Source organism: Giraffa tippelskirchi, chromosome 7 (genome assembly GCF_054371585.1).
Source record: "Giraffa tippelskirchi isolate mGirTip1 chromosome 7, T2T-mGirTip1v1.2.pri, whole genome shotgun sequence".
NCBI lineage: Eukaryota > Metazoa > Chordata > Mammalia > Artiodactyla > Giraffidae > Giraffa > Giraffa tippelskirchi.
In genome coordinates, this window is record NC_137281.1 from 143,254,870 (window position 1) to 143,275,936 (window position 21,067).

The 21,067-nt window shown below is 37.9% G+C and overlaps 1 protein-coding gene and 1 long non-coding RNA gene across 24 annotated transcripts in view; one reads left to right on the top strand and one right to left on the bottom strand.

Moving 5' to 3' along the window:
* SIPA1L1 (signal induced proliferation associated 1 like 1) overlaps positions 1–21,067 on the top strand; it is a 368,059-nt gene that overhangs the window by 260,232 nt on the left and 86,760 nt on the right. For all 23 annotated transcript variants that reach the window (XM_081508904.1, XM_081508913.1, XM_081508901.1 and 20 more), the window contains one exon: positions 14,876–15,050. In XM_081508904.1, coding sequence (XP_081365030.1) covers positions 14,876–15,050 — 175 coding nt within the window. The remainder of the gene's footprint in view (positions 1–14,875; positions 15,051–21,067) is intronic.
* Positions 66–5,900, bottom strand: LOC145513240 (uncharacterized). Its single transcript, XR_014059229.1, has 2 exons — positions 4,263–5,900; positions 66–2,302 (listed from the first exon to the last, which is right to left on the bottom strand). It is a non-coding gene; the product is annotated as an uncharacterized LOC145513240 (long non-coding RNA).

Genomic DNA, 21,067 nt, shown 5'->3' on the forward strand with positions numbered 1-21,067 from the left:
GTTCTTTTTTGACGGGGAAAACTGATACCTTTTATTATGAAGGATCTTCTCTTTGCAGTTATTCATTTTCTTTTTTTCTTAACTCACTGAACATTTCTCATCTGATGAAATTCTCTACGTCAGGATTGACTGATATGGTATTTAAACAATGTTCAACTCTTTTGGTAATCTTCCATTAATGAAATGAATTTTTCAGATACTCCAGGATTAAGTAATAGCAATAACAGTAGCTGATACTAATGAACATATTCACCAGGCTCTGTTTTAAGTACCTTAATATATTATCCCAACTTATGTCCCAGTCCCAGGGGAATGGTGCCATTTTTATCCCCACTTTAAGGATGAGGACTCTGAGACACAGAGAAGTTAAGTAATAAGTCCAGGTTCACACAGTTAATAAGTTCAACGCATGTACTGGGAACCACTCACTATACCATACTGTTCTTAAAAGCTTTAATTTTTAGTTTATTAGTACCACCAGAGATGTATTTTCATCAAGATTTTTAATTACAAAATTCAGAATTTTAAAAATCTGGATCCTAATATGTAACAAAATGAAAATACTCAAGATTTTCTCACCTCCATACTTCCTGAACCTTAATGTGAGGCCATTGATCCAGATACAAATGAGTGATAGGATAATTCATATAGAGGGGACAGAAGAGTAGAGAATGCGAAACTATAATCCACTAACTGGAGAGTGTATCTACATTCTAGTTGGAATCATTTGAGCATATGGGCTAGTTTTATTAGACGTTGTATTGATATACTCTTATTTTAACTCTTTCTTTGAATATTTTAGCCATAATGCGTCTTGACTGAGTGGTGGTAGCTTTTCCACTGCAATTTTTTTTAAAAGTCTTCCAAAAGTAAAATTGGTCCAGTTATTGAATTCCATTCTATGAACAAATTTTGATGGCATTTTCTTAATTAGGCAAAAATCTGAATTTTATTAAAATGAATTATAGTGCAAAGTAACAGTTGCAAGGTATGATTCGGGTCTTTTAACTTAGCTGATAGGAATATATTATTAGATATTAGATGTAACTTTTCTAATCATTGCTCCTTTGTCCATTCATCTTAAGCACAGCTAATGTCTATTCCATATGTATATTTCAAGTAGACTGTGAGTATCCATATTTATAACATGTAAATTTGAGCACTTTGAATGCTTGGGGCTTCCTGGTGGCTCAGATGGTAAAGAATCTGCCTGTAATGTGAGAGACCCGGGTTCAGTCTGTTGGTCAGGAAGATCCTCTGGAGAAGGGAATGGCTACCCACTCCAGTACGCTTGCCTGGAAAATTCCATAGATAGAGGAGCCTTGCAGGCTATAGTCCATGGAGTCACAAAGAGATGGACACAACTGAGTGACTAACACTTTTGGAAGACTACTGATACATAAATTTAACTATTTGGGTGCTGTGTTCCAATAAATATTTTGAGCATTTATTCTAACAAAGTAAAAGTAAAAGTAGAAAAATGATGATTAGATTCAATTTTACGGGTTCAAGGGGAACAACATTTAGACATTGATAATATAAGGGATGAGATATTGGGGCTTCCCAGTGGTGCTAATGGTAAAGAACCTGGCTGGAGACGCCAAAGGCACAGGTTCAATCCCCTGGATTGGGAAGAGCCCCTGGAAGCGGGTATGGCAACCCACTCCAGTACTGTTGCGTAGAGAATCCCATTGTCAGAGGAGTCTGGTGGGCTACAGTCCATGGGGTCACAAAGAGTCACATATGACTAAAGCTACATAGCATGCACACATACAGTATAATCATATACTGAACATTCTAATTTCAACAGATTAAACAGATTATTTTGTGTAAAGGATGAATTTTTTTCCTTTTCACTCTAGGTTTTACTTAAATTAAAAAATGATTGCCCCAATTATAGATATTTTATGGGATTCCTGGCACATTTCATGCCACTCTTAGTCTTTACAAAATATTAGACCACAGGTGGTGCTGCTTTGTGATAAATGCTTTATGGTTCCATCCACAAGGAGTTCCCTGATAGCTCAATTGGTAAAGAATCCACCTGCAATGCAGGAGACCCCGGTTCAGTTCCTGGGTCAGAAAGATCTGCTGGAGAAGAGATAGGCTACCCATTCCAGTATTCGTGGGCTTCCCTTGTGGCTCAGCTGGTAAAGAATCCGTCTGCAATGTGGGAGACCTGGGTTTGATCCCTGGTTTAGGAAGATGCCCTGGAGAAGGGAAAGACTACCCACTCCAGTATTCTGGCCTAGAGAATTCCTTGGACTGTTTAGTCCATGGGGTTGCAAAGAGTCGGACACGACTGAGCAACTTTCACTTCCACAAGGAAAGATGAAAGCACTATAATGAATTTAGCTTAAAGGTACATTTATTTAATTCACAAAACTGCCCATTATTCTGAAATGATGGGCTTCTTATTTTTGTTGTTGTTGTTAAGTCACTAATAAGTCATTCCAACTTTTTGCCACCCCATGGACTGCAGCACGCCAGGCTTCCCTGTCCTTCACTGTCTCCCAGTTTGCTCAAACTCTTGTCCATTAAGTCAGTGATGCCATCCAACCATCTCATCCTCTGTCAACCCCTTCGCCTCCTGCCCCTCATCTTGGGGGATATTAAACTATTTATCCCTTCCTTCATAAATTATTGATGGTCATATGTGCTAAATGTTTTCTATAATGGTTTCTCAGTGAAATTACAGTTTGTCAGTCTAGGTGAGTCTCCCCAGTTTTATTTTGCAAGTTTTACTAGACAGTAGAATCTAGAAGTTTAAAACCTGCTATTCTGTGTGAGCAGCTCTGTATCTGAACTAAGGGACACCACTACTTGGCCTCTCTTTCTGTTTATGTATTCATAGCATTTAAAGCCCAGGATTATACTGATAAAAGACAGAGGACACACATACTTAGGGGCTTAGTCTGGGGAGTCATATTTTTGGTAAGGAAATTTTATTAATGCCTTGGAATCCTTTTGAGAAATTGATTATTCTGGTGACTTTACAGATAACAGATTTTGAAAAAGGAATGCCTCTAGGTGCTTATAATGCATTTGAATCACTGCAAAATGTTTTTAGTTTCCATCTGTGTCATCATTTTTTGATTTTCCATGCTTTGTACATCCTTATATTTAAAGAGACTCATAGTTTGAATTGTGTGTTAGTTGCTCAGTCGTGTCCAACTCTTTGCGACCCCATGGACTGTAGCCGATGACTGAAGCAACTTAGTACACACACATATAGTATGAATGCCAAAAAAACAACTCACTGAAAGGAGCCTCTACATCTCCCTTTAAATTTTATTTAAATAATTCCTTTAAAATCTTTTCTGCTTTAACAGCTCACATAATTATTCTCAGATAAAGAAAACACTATTTGCTTGCTATATTGTGGCATTTTGCCTTTCAGAGCTTTGGTGCTTTTTTTTTCATTTACCATTTTTAAAAGCTAAAATGAACAGAAGAACAGATGTCAGTTATATCTATATGATATAAAAGATAGCATTTCACAAAAATATAAAAATTTGTTTTTCATTTGACTAGACTCTGATATTTATGTGGGAACTGAAGTTGACATTTTAATTCCCCAAGTTTTAGGAAGTGATCATGTGCTTTGTGGTTTACCCATGCTTTCCCATTCACCTTCCTTACAACTTCCCGGGCCTTTCACTATTGATTGATGTCCATTTCCATTATCATCTAAAGGGCAATCAGAAGATGAAATAACCTGCCAATGATTGCACATTGTCATGAATTTAGAACAGCTTGTGACTTAGCAAATTTGAATTAACTCTGGATTTAGTTTTCCCATCATGGCCCTGGATCTTCACTTATGAGATAATTGAGAGCTTCTCTTATGATGAAGACACTTTAGATAAATATATATATTTACTTATTACACTGTTCTAAGCTCTTAACCAGCATCATCTGCTTTAACCCTCATGGCACCCCTGGGTGATAGGGTCCAGTTATTGGCCTTTTACACTTAAGAAGAGTGAGGCTTTCAGAAACAGTATTGTTTTCCCTTAGGAGTCCTGAACACAGGATATGCATTTGCATGATACTAACTTTGGCTTTTAAGATTTGCAAGTTTTCATCTCTGGTGCAGATGGTAAAGAATCTGCCTGCAAAGTGGGAGACCTGGTTTGATCCCTGGGTCAGGAAGATTCTCTGGAGAGGGGAATGCCAATCTGCTCCAGTACTCTTGCCTGGAGAATTCCATGAACAGAGGAGCCCAGCAAGCTATAGTCCATGGTGTTGCAGAGTCGGACATGACTGAACTACTAACACTTTCACTTTTTGCACATATCAAATTATTTTAATCTTCCAAACTACACTGTAAAGTATTAGGAATTTCATTATCTATTGCCAACTTTTTAATAATATGGGTAATTCAGTTACTTTTAGATTTGCCATATCAATGCTGTTTTTCTTCATCAGTCATTAAAAAACACCTTTATCTCTCCTACTCTGTGCAATGGAGTGAAAAGATCATTCTACCAGCAGTGAAAGTGACATTGAAAGTGAAAAGAAAGTGAAAGATCATTATACCAGGCCCTGTTTCAAGGATCTCACACGTGTAGAGCACTTAATGCAATGCCAGACACATAGTGAACACTGAATGATGATAAAATAATAATTCGTTAGTAGCCATTTACATGCATTATCTCGTTTCATCTTTATAAGCATCTTGCTGTTATAGATAGTATAATATATTGTGCTTACTTTCATAACTAAGCATAAATTTTCAAATCCAGTAAATGTTCAGTAACCACTCTTTGCAGATTTTTATTAATAAATACTGTATATTAGTAAGGCACAGTGTTTACCTATGAAGGAAACAAAGTCATAAATTGCCATAATGAAAGGTGGGTTTAATATAATGAGTGTAATAACAGAACTGCTAACAAACAAGCCAGTGGGGCCAAGTCACGATTGGTCACAGAGGTCAGGATGAAATGGACCTTTCATCAGTCCAGAGAATAAGCAGTGTGGTGGTCTAGACTCAGAACAATGAGAACAAAGCACAGCAGGATAGGAGCTCTGGATGTGGGTATGGGACAGCAAGCAATCCCACTGAGCCGGAGTGTCAGGCAGTTATAAAAATAGATATTTTTTTATTGAGCAGTGACTAAGCCAGGAACTGTGAAGCAATTTACATGAATTATTTTAATTAATCCTTAGAATCCTTTGATGTAGATGCTATTATTGTTCTTGCTTTGCTGACAAGAGCCCTGAGGCACAAAGAAGGTGAACGACCCCCAGATCACAGTTAGGATATGCTGGAGGCAGGTCTTAAATCCAGGCATTCAGACTCCAGAGTCTACTTTCTTACCCAATACACTCTACACCCCATCTTCCCATTCTCTCCCCTTGAGTAGAAGAAGCTGGAAATATGGCTCCAGGTTTTATCGCTACTGGCTGCAGAGCCCAATATTAAGTATAACATGCAAAACCCAAGATCAGAATAGAACTTAAAATTGCCAGTCTGCAGTAGAGAAAATTGGAAGACCTGTTTTCATTAGGAAATGTCAAGTTTCATGTACATAGTAGTGATTTTATATAAATCAATATCTCCACTGTTTTTCTAGATACTTAAAAATACAAAGAAATGAAAACATTTATTGGATTCTCTGTTCTTTAAAATGTTGCCCTTCAAATTATTGAAGTTAAAAGGGTAAAGTAATCATATCTAATTAGGTCTGCAATATACATCTCAAGAATAGATATAAGGAAAAAAGCAATCTTTATTTGATAATGAATAGTGCTATTCTTTTACTTTAGGGAATAAATGAAATTCTTTGCTGACTTAGCCTGTTCATTGCCCTGGTGCATTATTTTATTGATGATAAATGAGTTTGACCAGCCACTTCCTTCTTTGATTCAGGCATCTGGAGTTAAAGAATGAGCTGTAGGGAAAACAACATTGTCTATGAATGAAGCTTTGGCAAAACAATTAACACTCCTGAAATTTCGATCTTCTTCTAGATTATGGTATCAGTTAATGCATGTGTAAAGTTCAGAAGGCCACCAGATTGGTTCCATATGTACATTATCAGGAAGAAATATACGTGACAGTCATCAGATCAGGGAAAGAAGCCTGTGGCATTGGTCTCGTTCTCTTGTCTGCTCACAAGTAATGATTACTCTGCATGGGCTCATCCATGCTGTTTGCCTGGCTGAGGCGGGGGTGGGTGACTGGATGGAGTCCTTTCCCAGAGGTAAGATTTATGATTAATATGACTGAAAGCAGTAGCGTTTGGAAGACGTTTGGCTTAGTAGGACTGTAGTTTATAGTGAAGGAACTCAGCATGGCTAAGACCTGCAGTAAGGACTCTTTGGTTCACAATCCAAAAAGATTGAGGAACTGACTGTAGATATTTCAGTCTTGATTTTAAACTGAATTGTGCTTTAAATTCAGCTTTAAAATAAAAAGCTAGTTTCCTTCCTATAGGACTTTTCTTAATTAGCTATTAATCATACCTTCACATGGGCCAAAAATCAAGTGTTTACATTGAAGGATCCCGTTTCTACCCTGTTCCTATATCTCAGCTCTCTTCTCCCTTCTAGTTTACACTTTTATTAGTTTCTTATATATTCTGATGTTTCTTTATACGGATGCACCAAAAATGCATATGTAGTCTTATTTCCCTTTTTCTTATACAAAATATAACATGCTATACACATTTGCATTTTCACTTAGTAATATAGTTTGAAGATCTTTCTATGTCAGTACACAGGAAGTTTTCCCATTGTTTTTATGGCTGCATAATATTCTGTTTAGTTGCTGTACCAAAGTTTATCTAATCAGTTTCTCTATTAATAGACATTTAGATGGATTCTAGTCTTACTGTTACAAACAATGCTGCAATGAAGAGCCTATTCCTATATAATTGAAATTCATCTTAATATCAAATCAATACAAGTACATAAATCATCAATTTAATACCCAGTATGAAGCTTTCTATTTTTGTGAGAACTTTTACAAAACATATTATTATAGATTATTTATATGGAATGTGTGTATTGAATATTTCCTTTATATGTGTATAGAATACAAAATGTGTGTCTAGAATATTTCCTTTACATTATGCCAAAGATAAAAATAGAATCTGTGCACATGTATATAAATAATTTTGACAGCATTTCAGACATTTTTTAAAAAGTGATTTTCCTACCCAGTATCCATATGTCGTTTTTTAAAGCAGTTTGGTTTTTGTTAGTAAATTCCAATGAAGATAAAGTTTCTAACTAGCATTTTTTTTCACTCCCAACACTGAATTTTTCCAGTCTCTTTGTCATTCTTTTTGGAGGACAGTAGAGTGATAAATCTTTAGAAAGTAGTTAAAACAGTTATCATGTTTAAGAAGAACAAACCAAAGTAAATGCTGTCAATATGAATCATGAGGATTTGAAAAATGAGCAAGGTCTTCATATCTAGTAATGGCAGAATAACTTGTCTCAGATCAGTCTACCCACTGAGAATAATCAGTGCTTTTAAAAAATAGATTTGGACTTTTGCTTCTAGAAGCATGGAATAGATGCATTTGCTAAGTACAGACACTGTATATAAAGCAAACATGAATCTGAAAAGAAGGAAGCAGACTGGCTGGGGATCTTGGGATGAGGAAAGCCATAATGGCCACAAACAATAAAAACTGAAATAAGAGGAACTTCTTCAACTTGATTAAAAAACAAAATACACCTATAAAACCCCTGCAGCTTACGTCATAGTTGATTAAAGACTTAATGGTAAAGACAAAGATGTATACAGCCACCATTGCTATTCAACATAGTGCTAGAAGGTCTAGTCAGTACAATAAGGCAAGAAAAGGAAGACATGTGGATAAAGGAAAAGAAAACATAAAAGTGTCCCTATGTCAGATAACATGATAGTCTGTGTACAAAATCCCAAGAAATCTACCAAAACTTGTTAGAATTGCAGGCTGTGTCCAGCATGGTTGTATGATTCAACATCAACTCACAAAAATCAGTTGGATATCTTTTAATGAACATGGGGAAACAGAAAATAAAATACAGTACCATTTATAGTCCTTCAATAAAAAATGAAATAGAGAAACTGAAAACAGCCCCACACAAATATATCCAACTGATTTTTGACAAAGGTGTAAAAATATTCAGTGGAGGAAAGGTAGGCTTTTTAAACAAAGGTGCTGAAACAATTACATAGACAAAATAATGAACTTGACCTAAACCTCACACATTATACAGAAATTTATTTAATGAATCATAGGTTGAAATGTAAAACTTTAAAAAGCGTTGACAAAAACATAGAAGAAAATCTGTGACTTAAGGATTAGTGAAGAGTTCTTAGATATAATATCAAAATCTTGGTCTAGAAAAGAAATAATTGAGAAATTTGGGTTCATCAAAATTAAATCATTCTGCAGCACTTTTTTCCTTGGGCATTTGCTGATTTGTAAGAGGCTTGGGGCTTAAGTGTGGCCAAAGTACAGATTAAAAGTTAGGTGACTGTTAAGAGTTTTCATTGATTTCATGGGACCTGCAGAAATAAAAAACAGGTCAAGGATCACTGGAGAACTTGGATTTGCTTTTTAAAAAAATCAAATTGAAATTCTAGAACTGGAAGGGAAAAAAAGAAAACTCCAGAAGTTAAAATCTCAGCAAATGTTTTACAGAGCACATTAGACACAACAGAAGAGAAAAATGATGAATTGAAGTTACCAGAAAATGTTTTATTGAATAATGTAGACAAGAAAACATGAGAAATATAGAGAAGTGCCTAAAAGACATGTGGGCCATCGTAAATACATGTGTGTAATAGAATTCCCAGAAAAGAGGAAGAGAAAGTAAAGCAGTATTTGGAGACATAATCGATGTCTGAAGAAATACCCCTAGAGAAGTTTCCAAAACTGATGAAACACACACGAATTAAGACAGAGTCAAGGAACTCTGCCTATGGTAAGCAGGGTAGATACCAAGAAAGTCAGATATAGGTCCATTGTAGTAAAAATTGCTGAAATTAAAAGAAAAAGAGAACAATCTAAAAATAGCCAGAGGAAAAAGTATGTTCAAAGAAGAATGTAAGACAGATAATTGGATTAAAATTAACCATTTCCTGAGCTGTAAAACATAAAAGGTGGAAGCCACATTTCTAGAATGCTGAAAAAGAAGAATTCTCACTAGGAATTTTACCCAGCAAAAATACTCTTTAGAAATGTAGATGGACAAATTTACAGTGGGAAAAAAATAGAACAGTGATTGTCTGAGGCTGCCAGTTGATACAAACATATACAGCAAATGGGAGCCAGGGAGCTTGGGGTGAAAAAAATGTTCTGTATTTTGATTGAGCGGGGGTTTGTTAGAAATCATTAAACCGTATGCCTCAAACAAATGCGGTTTACTGTCCAGAAATTATATGACTTGAAAATGGAGGCAGATTTCTATTTCCAGCCAAGATTAAAAGAGAGGAACTAGATTTACTTTCCCGTCTGAAACAACTTTTAAAAACTAGGCAAACCAATGAAACAATGATTTTTATGATGTTGGAGTCAGGCAACAAAGGACAATGGGAACCAAATGAACAGTAAAAATCACACCAACTTTCATCCTGAGTTCCCAGGCTGCACAGCCAGGAGGGGCCACCCAGTCGAAGCCCAGAGGTCTCCCTGAATGAAGACTGAGATGTTAGTCTAGGGAGATAAGGATTTGCTGAGCTGGATACTGGTGCTTTACTCGCCCAGTCGTGTCCGACACTTTGTGACCCCATGGACTGTAGCCTGCCAGGCTCCTCTGTCCATGAGGTTTCTCCAGGCAAGAATACTGGAGTGGGTTGCCATGCCCTCTTCCAGGGATCTTCCCGACCCAGGGATCAAACCCAGGTGTCCCACATTGCAGACGGTGTCTTCACCGTCTGAGTCACCAGAGTAAATGTGAGTATTTGAGGAAAGTATTTGCAGCCGGGGTGGGAACCACTCAGATTGAGCGAGGCAAATCCTCAGACCTCTGCCTGGCTGAGAACAGTGTCTGCTCTCAACAGGCAGCCTGGAAAACCTCATCGTTCCCATGGCATTGTGTAAAGTCTTAGAATGACTTTGCCTCAATAATGGGACAGGATTATCCTCAAATTAAACAGTACTCTGATAAGACCTATGAGTTTAAAAGGAAGAACTGAAAGGATCAGACTATTTCCAATTAACTGTGTCCCAGAGCAAAGCTCAAGCACCCCTCAAGGGTTCATGGCCCACACTTTGAGAACTGCTAGATGATGAGACACCTCATAGTAAAAGTTTTAAATCCCTGGATTAAAGCAGACAATTTAAAAAGGTCTTTGTAAGAGAGGAAGAAATGGGTTTTTCTCATGATCTGTGCCACCCCCAGTGCTGCCTTCTGGTTGTGACGTCAGGGAAGAAGAGGTGAAAGTACAGACCTTCTTAAGAGGTCTCTGAGAACTTGGTTATTCAAACCTGTTTCTATTGATGGAGGGCCCTGACTATATCATGCATTTTTCCAGGAACTCAGGGCTGTATAAGCCAGATTTTGCTGTACCTGCTTCTATGATTCTGTGTTAAAGTGCCTATTTTATGAGATGGAGAGCAATTCTGTATACTGTTGGCTCCCAGCTGTGGGAGTCCATGTCACTTTTGGTGGCTGTTGAAAGACACTTTCATCTCAAACAGAACCTTAGTCCTGTTGGATTGACCATAATCACTTGTTACAATACAAACACTTGCTGAGAGTCCAAACACTTCCCTCAGTGTTCCACGTGAACAGTTGATATGGAGTTGCTATGCAAACATGGAACTGTAGAGCATGACTCCATGAATATCCGAAAGTAAAATCCTAAACAGTTGGATAAACCCAACCTGTTTCCAAGATGGCTTCTGGCATCATCATAACTATTTTAATCTTTGCAGGAAAGTATTATTTATTCATATATGTAAACCTGTACAGATATGTTTGTATGTGTCTGAAAAAAATCCTGTTTTATATAACATCATAACAATTCAAACCCTCCCCAAACCATAGCTCTAACTCCATTTCTAGTTGCTCTTTCTCTTGAAATGTTCCTTATTATACTTATATTCAGTTCAGTTCAGTTCAGTCACTCAGTCGTGTCCGACTCTTTGCCACCCCATGAACCACAGCACACCAGGCCTCCCTGTCCATCACCAACTCCTGGAGTCTACACAAACTCATGTCCATCCAGTCGGTGACGCCATCCAGCCATCTCATCCTCTGTCATCCCCTTCTCCTCCTGCCCCTAATCCTTCCCAGCATCAGGGTCTTTTCCAATGAGTCAACTCTTCACTTGAGGTGGCCAAAGTATTGGAGTTTCAGCTTCAACATCAGTCCTTCCAATGAACACCCAGGACTGATCTCCTGGACTGGTTGGATCTCCTTGCAGTCCAAGGGACTCTCAAGAGTCTTCTCCAACACCACAGTTCAAAAGCATCAATTCTTCGGCATTCAGCTTTCTTCACCGTCCAACTCTCACATCCATACGTGACCACTGGAAAAACCATAGCCTTGACTAGATGGACCTTTGTTGGCAAAGTAATGTCTCTGCTTTTTAATATGCTGTCTAGGTTGGTCATAACTTTCCTTCCAAGGAGTAAGCATCTTTTAATTTCATGGCTGCAATCACCATCTGCAGTGATTTTGGAGCCCAGAAACATCAAGTCTGACACTGTTTCCACTGTTTCCCCATCTATTTCCCATGAAGTGATGGGACCAGATGCCATGATCTTAGTTTTCTGAATGTTGAACTTTAAGCCAACTTTTTCACTCTCCTCTTTCACTTTCAAGAGGCTCTGTAGTTTCTCTTCACTCTCTGCCATAAGGGTGGTATCATCTGCATATCTGAGGTTATTGATATTTCTCCCAGCAATCTTGATTCCAGCTTGTGCCTCTTCCAGCCCAGCATTTCTCATGATGTACTCTGCATATAAGTTAAATAAGCAGGGTGACAATATACAGCCTTGGTGGACTCCTTTTCCTATTTGGAACCAGTCTGTTATTCCATGTCCAGTTCTAACTGTTGCTTCCTGACCTGCATACAGGTTTCTCAAGAGGCAGGTCAGGTGGTCTGGTATTCCCATCTCTTTCAGAATTTTCCATATTATACTTATATAACTCCTCCTTAACAACTACTCATGTTCTGGGCAGGGAACAAGGGTGCTAACTAAGGATTCCCGGAACCTGAGTTCAGAGAATGACACCTACCTTGATTCCACTGCAGCAGAAGCCAAGGATACAGTCATAGTGTCACCTTCAAGGATGGAGCACTGACATTCTGCACCATTTCAAATTTGAGGAAATTTGACATTCTAACAAATTTCCTAATCCTCTTAAAGGAGCAACAAGCAAATACCAGTCTGTTCTGTCTGTGGGTGGAGTCACCGGAATATGAGAAACCCGCCTAAAGAAGGCAGCACACTGTCTCATTGTCCTTGCATTCTGCTCCTGCAGTGGTTTGGGGAAAGTTTCCTTACTTATCTCTCTCCAAAGTGAGCTCTTTTGTATATATAAATAAGTGAGTCCTTTTGAATGTTGCCCAGTGAAATCTTAGACCTTTATCTAAGAAGTTTAAAAAGCCACACACAAATCCAGGGTCACTGAGATGTTTTCCTCTGAACAAGGTGACTTTTGTTTTACACTGTTGCATGAGAAGGCTCATCTGGGAGGCACAGAGCCAAATAGCAAATAACTCCAAGCTCCTTCCTTTCTCCAGATTGCTTCCTTTCTTTGGTAGCTCTCCCTGCAGGGAAGAGACTAAGGAGCTGGCTGTGTTAAGGACTTCTTTTGTAAGAGACATAGAGCCTACTGCTACTATTTTATTTGTTGAGACCTAATAGGATACTCAGCTTAATTCCAAAGCCAAGATGAAGGGTACACCTGTGGGAGTTCCCCTCTAACTGTTAGTCACATTCAGACCTTTGAAGGAGCCCAACTGCCAAGCCCAACTGCCAATGGCATGTGGCAGGTTTTACTCTTTGTCTTCTTTTTTTTTTTAACTGCATGTGGCATACAAAAAAATGAACTAAATCCTAAAAGTATTTCTGTTAATAATTAAAATGAAGCAGCGATAATGCAAGGTTGTATGCTATTTTTAAAAAATTCCAACATCAGTAGACACAGTTCCTTGGAAGTTTCAGATTTGGAACTTTGCCATGCACTCACTGGAGTAGGCAAAGGAGAGTCAATTCTGCTCAATTACACAACTCCTAAGCAGCTGTTATGTCCACGGGTCATGTCAAAGCTGCTGAAACTTCCTTGTCAACTAGTTAGTGAGGAGGGGCTAAAGCAAGCAGGAGTTCCCTGATAACATTTTCTAGTTAACCACCATTCTGAACCATTTGATTTAGAAAGTTGAAAAGAGTTGTTTAGGTTCACAGTTCCTTGTGTAAAACAATAGGAGCAGATACGTTTCCGAATTCAGAAAGGTCCAGATTTAGAAGGATAATAAAATGCACGCACTTAGAGCAAGTTCCAGTGGAATCTGGGGCAGCACCCCACCGTCAAACACATTAATATTTCCAAAGATACGAATGTTCACAGAGGAATAAATTAAACAGCATTCACTGTCAGCTCATAGGAAGTTTTGCTGCCAAATATGTTTGCTTAAGTTTGGTTTTTACCTTTCAACTATGGAGTTGCAAATAAGGAGCTGTGGACATGGGTTGGAGTGACAGAAATACAGCAAGACAAGCCTGATTGAATCCTGGTTATATTGAATAGAGCCAGATCACAGGGTTGACAGTTTATGATCATGTGTGTCTCTTACTGTTCCGTTTTCTGAACTTCTCTTTGCTTATTGGTCATATGGCGTAATATTTGCAGGCTTTTGTGAGGAAAGCTAATGAAATTTGCCTCTTCTCTTCCCTCTTTCCTTTTATGAGATAAAAATTTATCGATAACAGTTGTTGCAGTGCTAGTCTGTAAACAGACTTCACGAATATGGATTGCCCTGATTTCACTGGAGAATTAACTGTCTAAATTTTAATATTAAAACTCATTTCTTAAATGACTAATGCAACTTTAAAATTTGTTTATAGGATGACTAAACTTTTCAATGATGTATAAATGTTTTGATTAATTATATTTAAATTTCTTGAATGCTTTGTTTTAATCGTGATTTGCCATTATGAGGCCCCTTTGAAAGTTTCTATCTAGAGACTCATCTTTTAGAAAAATAATTTGAAAAGTACAGTGTTGATGATGCTCATGGTGTCACAAACGTATAACCAAGGTTTATAACAGTATATTGGAAAAATGGCCTTGGGACATAAGTCTTTTCCAATTTTACCTCCCAAAATTTTAAAAGAACTTTAATGGGCTTTTAGTGCAAAACAGTTTAAAGTATATTTTGTAAAAGAAATAAACAAATAAACCCACAGACATAGAAAATAAACTTGGTTGTTTATTTACCAAAATCTGTTTGGTAAACTTATGGTTACCAAAGAGGGAAGCAGAGGAGGGATAAATGTAGGAGTTTGGGATTAACATATACACAGTACTGTATATAATAGATAACCAATGAGGACCTACTGTATAACACAGTGAACTCTACTTGATGTTTTGTAATAACCTATAGGGGAAAGGAACCTAAAAAACAATGTGTGTGTATAATTGAATCACTTCGCTATACACATGAAACTAACACAGTGTTGTAAAACAACTTAAGGTTTTTTTCCAAAGGCATCTTTTGTAAAGTAGACCTTTACTTTTAAATTCATAAGGGCTCCTTTTTTTAAAAGGAGAAGAACAAAAGCAGAAGGATTTCAAGAGAAGAAAGAGGTTAGCTACTTGATGGGCATATGCCCTACAGGACTTACTAGCATTTAAGTGGGCAGAGTGGATCTGCCTGTATTTATATGCATTGTATCACCTGCCTTCACAGCTGAACTATCAGCAGAAAGTAGGCATCATGTACTGCAAAGCTGGACAGAGCACGGAAGAAGAGATGTACAACAATGAATCAGCCGGCCCAGCCTTTGAGGAATTCCTCCAGCTGTTGGGAGAACGCGTTCGGCTCAAAGGATTTGAGAAGTATCGTGCGCAGCTTGACACCAAAAGTAAGAAATACTTATACCCTCCTACCAGGCTTATTGTCCTCCTGCTGTGTTGATGTTCGCCTGCTAAGTTAACCGTAAAACAACACTGCCACTAACTGTAGAAAACTGCTGGTGATGGGGGAGAGGAAACCAGTGGGGGAGGATGTGGCTTTAAGACAATTGAAGACCATAATCAAAGCATTTAGGATTGGAGTGTAAAAAAAAAGTAGTGTTATCAGAAGTGTGGAAGGTAGGAAGCAATGGATGGAGATCGTACAGAATCTCTCCTGGATAGTGTTGCATAAGCTTCACTGTATTTAGCTGAATGTTAGAGTGACTAAAAACTCCTGCAACTTAACAGCCATCTGATCATAAGCCCCGGAAGTCTTGACTTTCATTAACTCGTTTCATAATCCTTGTCCATATCTGTGTAGTTATCCATTGTAGGGTTTTCTTTTATATAATACTTAGATAATCACTTTTCTTTTATGTATCACTTTATATAAATCACTTTTATATAATATAATCACTTTTATATTTTACTGTCTTGAGATATTTTTATTTTCTGTTGTTATTGTTCATAGTCTAACTTAATCTCTAAGCAAACAGGCTTCTTAGCTTTAGTATTAGTTTGGCTCATAAAATGTGTTGATTAGAATCACACTAGTGCAACAGTCTGTTTATCTACAGCTCATGAACATAGAGGTCTGTCCATTCCCGTTTCCCAGGCGGTTAATAAAAGAGTTAGGTTCTCAAGTATCTAGAGTATGTTGACTTCTGCTGTGTGTCTGTGTGGAAGCAAATTTTAAATTTTATCTCAATATCCATCCATAGACACCTGTGACCTGTTTTTTTTGAGAGGGTCTTTGGATTAGCACATCTGTATTGCAGTCTATAGTAATCACTCTGATTTTCTATACAGGAAATTAAATAAGGAGTCGAGTCATGAAAACAGAAAAGCATTCATAAACTCCACTGCAGGGAAGAATTTCCTGTTGCCATGGTTTTGCTGTTGCCAACTTGGAAACGACATGCAAGAGAGCCTATGAAAAACCATAAATAGCCTAGACTCTTAAATATTATTTTAACGTTCCATACTTTGCTTGCGACTGCAGAAAATATTAAATCTCAATATGCCCTTAAATTCTTTTTATCAAGATATTCTGACATTTACTGTGTAATGCATTTACATTGTCCCAGTTTGTTGTGTTATGTAAATCATAATCACCACAAAGAGCTATTAAAAGGATCTGGGAAGAAAATGTAATAAGAGCCTTGATTCTATCAATGAATGGTCAGATTGGGAGTTGGTAAGATTATGTATCATTTCCTGGTCCTTCACTATCTTCTGGATTTTGCTCAAACTCACGTCCATTGAGTCCATTTATTTCTTGTGTATTTACATGTTCCTAGCTATCTCCTGATGAAAGGACAATATGAGAAATATATATAGGAAGGCCATTCCTAAGCAATGTGGCATCATGTAAGACAGTGGAATAAGCAAAATAAGCACTTTGCATATTTTGCCCCATTATCCGAATAACTGCAAAGACCTTGATTAGTAAACTGCCTCTAGTGGCACATTTTACAGTTATGTAATACAGTAGTCAAGGACAGATTCCTTTTCACTGAGCTACTCTGTTTTTTGGCTCCTTGTAACCTTCTGAGGCATAGCTCCTGAAAAGGAGGGTTCACAGGTTTCTTTTCTGTCCTTTCAGAGGGTCGTTTCCTAAAGTCATAGAAAAGTAGGAAAGTGTTTCCACTCTAAAGCTTGAAGAAGACAGTAGGCATATTTATCTCTCTTACTCCTAGCTGAGAAGGACTATTAGCATCATCACTTAAAGGGGTATTAAACAACAATAGACCAAAAGAAATAGGGATCAGCCAGCCCCTGCACACCCCAGCAGCCTTCTACTGGCCATGACACACCCAGAGATGAGACTTTGTGTGCTGTGCTGTAAAATAATCTCACATATTTTACCTAATCTTAAACTGTGTTAAACTCTTTCAATATAATCCTTAAAAAGAGAAAATGCTTTCCAGAACATGTGTTCATAAAGGATAACTCCCTCTCTATGTGACAGTGTAGTTGTCACTTGGGTCTGTGGATTTGTAGTCTTAATCAAATTCAAACATGATTTGCCAAGCTCATTTTATTTTTCTGCACCTCATCTTCTGAATCTCCAATTATACATATATTAGGTCACTTACTAGTGATTTAATTTTTAAGCTTTCCCCCTCCCCTGCCCCATCCCCCCACCCCCCGTGCTTATGTTTGGAAAATTCCTATTAATGTTTTCAAGTTCACTGTGTTTTCTTTTCTTCCACTGTCTTAATCTGCTGTTAGTCAATCTAGTGAAATTATTATTTCAGATATTGAGATTTTCAAGTCCAGAAGTTGCATTTGGGCTTTCTCCTTTTTTTTTTTTCTTTTCTCCATTCCCCCCCCCCCCGTTTTTTGGAGTAATCTTTTATTTTCCATATTCTTCTCATTAGGCTCATGTCCTTTAAAGCCTTGAATGTATTTATATTCGCTGTTTCAAACTATTTGCATGCTAGTTCCATCATCTCTGCCGTTTGGGGTCTCCTTTTAACAGATTTTCTCATGCTTTTGAGTTACATTTTATTTCTTCATATGTCTGGTTATTTTTGATTGGATACTAGACATTGTGAATGTTTCATCATTGAGGATCTGGTAGGCAATTAAATTAATTACAGAATAGTTTGATCTTTATGAATCTGTTCTTACACTTTTTTAAAGCATAGAGTAGTTTTTGTTGTTGTTGTTGTTCAGTCACTAAGTTGTGTCTGACTCTTGGCAACACACCAGGCTTCCTGGTCCTTCACTGTCTCCTGGAGTTTGCTCAAACTCAAGTTCCTTGAGTAAGGTATGTCATCCAACCATCTCATCCTCTGCCACCCCCTTCTCCTTTTGTCTGCATCTTTCTCAGCATCAGGGTCTTTTCCAATCAGTCAGCTCTTCACATCAGGTATGAGGTGAATATTCAGGCTCTTTAGTTCCTCTTCACTTTCTGCCATTAGAGTGGTATTATGTGAATATCTGAGATTGTTGATGTTTCTCCCAGCAGTCTTGACTCCAGCTCATGAGTAATCTATACTCTCTGGCTAATTTACTGCTCTTACTAAGGCATGACTTTTCTTGCACCTGAATACCAGCATAGACAGTAAAGTATCTCTACTATGGCTGGTCAGAACTTCAGTGTCTTCCAGCCCTGTGTGAACTGTGAGAATTGTTTGGCTGACAATTCTCTGGTAGTTATTCCTCCAATAGTTTTTCTTTTCTTTCTTTTTTTGAAATTGAGATATAATTGACGTACAACATTATATTAGTTTTGGGTGTACAACATAATGACTCAGTGTTTTTGTATATTCCAAAATGGTCATCATAACAAGTCTAGTTAACATGTATCACCATACTTAGTTATTTTTTGTGTGTGTGATGAAAACTTTTAAGATCTACTCTCTTAGCAACTCTCAGCTTTCTGTATAGTGTTATTAACTGTAGCCGCCATGATGTACATTACCCCGATGTTTTTTCTTTCCCTGGCTTTTGGAACCCCACTCTATGCTTGTGCAACTTAATATTCAGCCCAAGACTCAAGGGAACCCCTGTGTAGCCTTCTGAGCCTCTTTCACTGTGTAGTTTCCTCCTCTTCAGTATTGTGCCCAGCAAATATCAGCCACACCTCAGCCTTCCAGACCTCCAGCATGTTTTGGCTTCTCTCTTCAAATCCCTACTCTGTGTGATTGTTTTGAAAGTACCTTCCGGTAGAAAGCTGGGTAGGATCATAATGCTCATCTCCTTTTACAATAGGAGAGCAGGTCCTATACCAAGTACTGTTATGGCCAGAAGCAAAAGTCCTGGATACTTTCTAGATGTCGTCTCATTTAATCTCCACAGACTCTGCTAGATGCCAGTCATCCCCATTTTACAGACTAGGCTTCTTTAGATTAACTAGTGTGCCCAAGGTTAAGCATTAAGGAGGGAGAACATATCCTAGTGTTATGGTTAATGATGTATTCAGAGAAAGCATAAATGTAGAATTAAGTACAGTGAAGCCCAGAGCTGGGCTTTGTGGCTGTATCATCCCCTCTCTTGAGCTCTTGGGCTAAAATTACTCAAGCAGTCTCATGAGATAGCTCCACTTGTCACGTATTCAGATTTTAGTGCTTTGGTAAAAGAAAGAGGCTCAGGAAAGGCAGGTTTGGTGAAACTGTTGTGCCATTTCTTCTTATTCCCAATTTTCTGTCCAAAGTCCAATTTCCCATTTCGTAAATAACGACTTCCAGCAAACAAGCTACAGTTGTGTCAGGGGTTGGAACAGTTCTTCAATGAAAAATCTTTCCAGAGTGAATTTTTATCTCCTTTTTTGTTTCCTTATTTGGATGGCATAACCTCTAGATAATCGCCACCCCCTCCCACTACAGTAAAGACAAAAATAAGCTTCCCACCAAGCAGTTTGTTATTTAAAAGCTGGAGACCACCCTCATTTTAAGTTGTGTGTGTGGATTATCATTTGGGAAATTATTTCCTGAATAAGGCACGTTTGTCAAGTCAGCATGCAGGAGACTTAGAAACTCTTTGAAAAGCATTCCTTCAGAGCTCTGCCTTCATTCATTTGCCGCAATTTTACTGAATGCTTGTTGCTTCCCCCATTTTTCAGCAGTGTTATAATGATCACTGAGATTCAGGGTCTTAGAATAGATGTAAGACTTTTCAGAAAGAAAATAAATCCTTTATTTGGGATATTTAACCTTTCATAAAGAAAAGAATAAAACCAGCATTATTTAAATGCCTTGCACATTTAAAGGACCGTTTGGAGTTGTAGAGACTGATGAATGAAGAAAAGTTTTTTCACCTCCTTAACTTTGAACTGTGTTATAGTATCAGGTTTTTTTCTTGAGTGTTACTGAGATGCAGTTGGCCAAGAAATTGAAATATGTAAAAGGCCCTGTTTAAGGCAGCTATACTTTTTATCTCAACTGCACAAAATTCTAAATTCCAATCAGCACATTTCTTAAGCATCTTTTATGGGCTAGTACTTTCATAGACATTGTTTCATTCAATCCTCACAACAGTGAGAATATTGAGGGGCAGAGAAGTAAAGTGACTAGTCTGTGGTTATTTAGCAAATGATACTGGAGGCGTTGGAATCCAGATAATTGCAGGTATTTTGCAAAGTGCTCTGTATGTAGAAAATAGACTGATTCCTAAGTACCCACCCCACATCATTGCTTATCGTTTTCTCACAGAATGTTAGTGGTTTTAAGAAGCCTTCGGTTCCAGGCATGTACATATGCACACATGCACATTCCTTGAACTGACACAGTGTGAATTCTCCTGTCACGGCAAAGGGTGGTATTACAGACTCTTCTTGATCCCATCCTCAGTGAAGTAAGCCACCTCCTGATGATGGTTAAAGATACACTGAAAAAAATGCAAGTAAATATGGTAGATGCTAGAGCAGATGGGATTCTTGCTTTTCCCAGATACTTCATTAGTGAGTAGATGAGATAGTACTGAAGGGCAGAGGCATGTCTCATCTAAAATGCGTGCCAGTGCTCCAGGGTCAGGACTTGTTCCCCACTGCACTCCTTTCCAAGCATTGACCTCTGCATCCCCAAACCCTGAGGCAAGCTTACATGCTAGGGAGAGCTGGAGTCTTTAAATGGATGGTCCTTAGCAGCCAGCTGATGATTATTCTATCGGTATTTCAAACCATGGATGATAATCAGTCCCACTACCTGTCTGGGATTTCGTCTTGTGCATTTTATGTGTTCTACAGTGGTGAGGACCTTCACAAACTGAGCTTAAGCTTTCTTCATTCTGTTGACTTTCTTAGTCTGCCTGCATTTAGTTCATGAGATTGATTTTCTCCTTGTAGTCATAAATATTTAAAACTAGGAACTTGGCACAAAATCAAATTTGCTTAGGCTTGTTTTCCTTTATCTAGCTTTTCTCAATTCAGATGTATCTGTTAGTGACCAGCAAGTGCTTATATAAAAGTTGAATTACT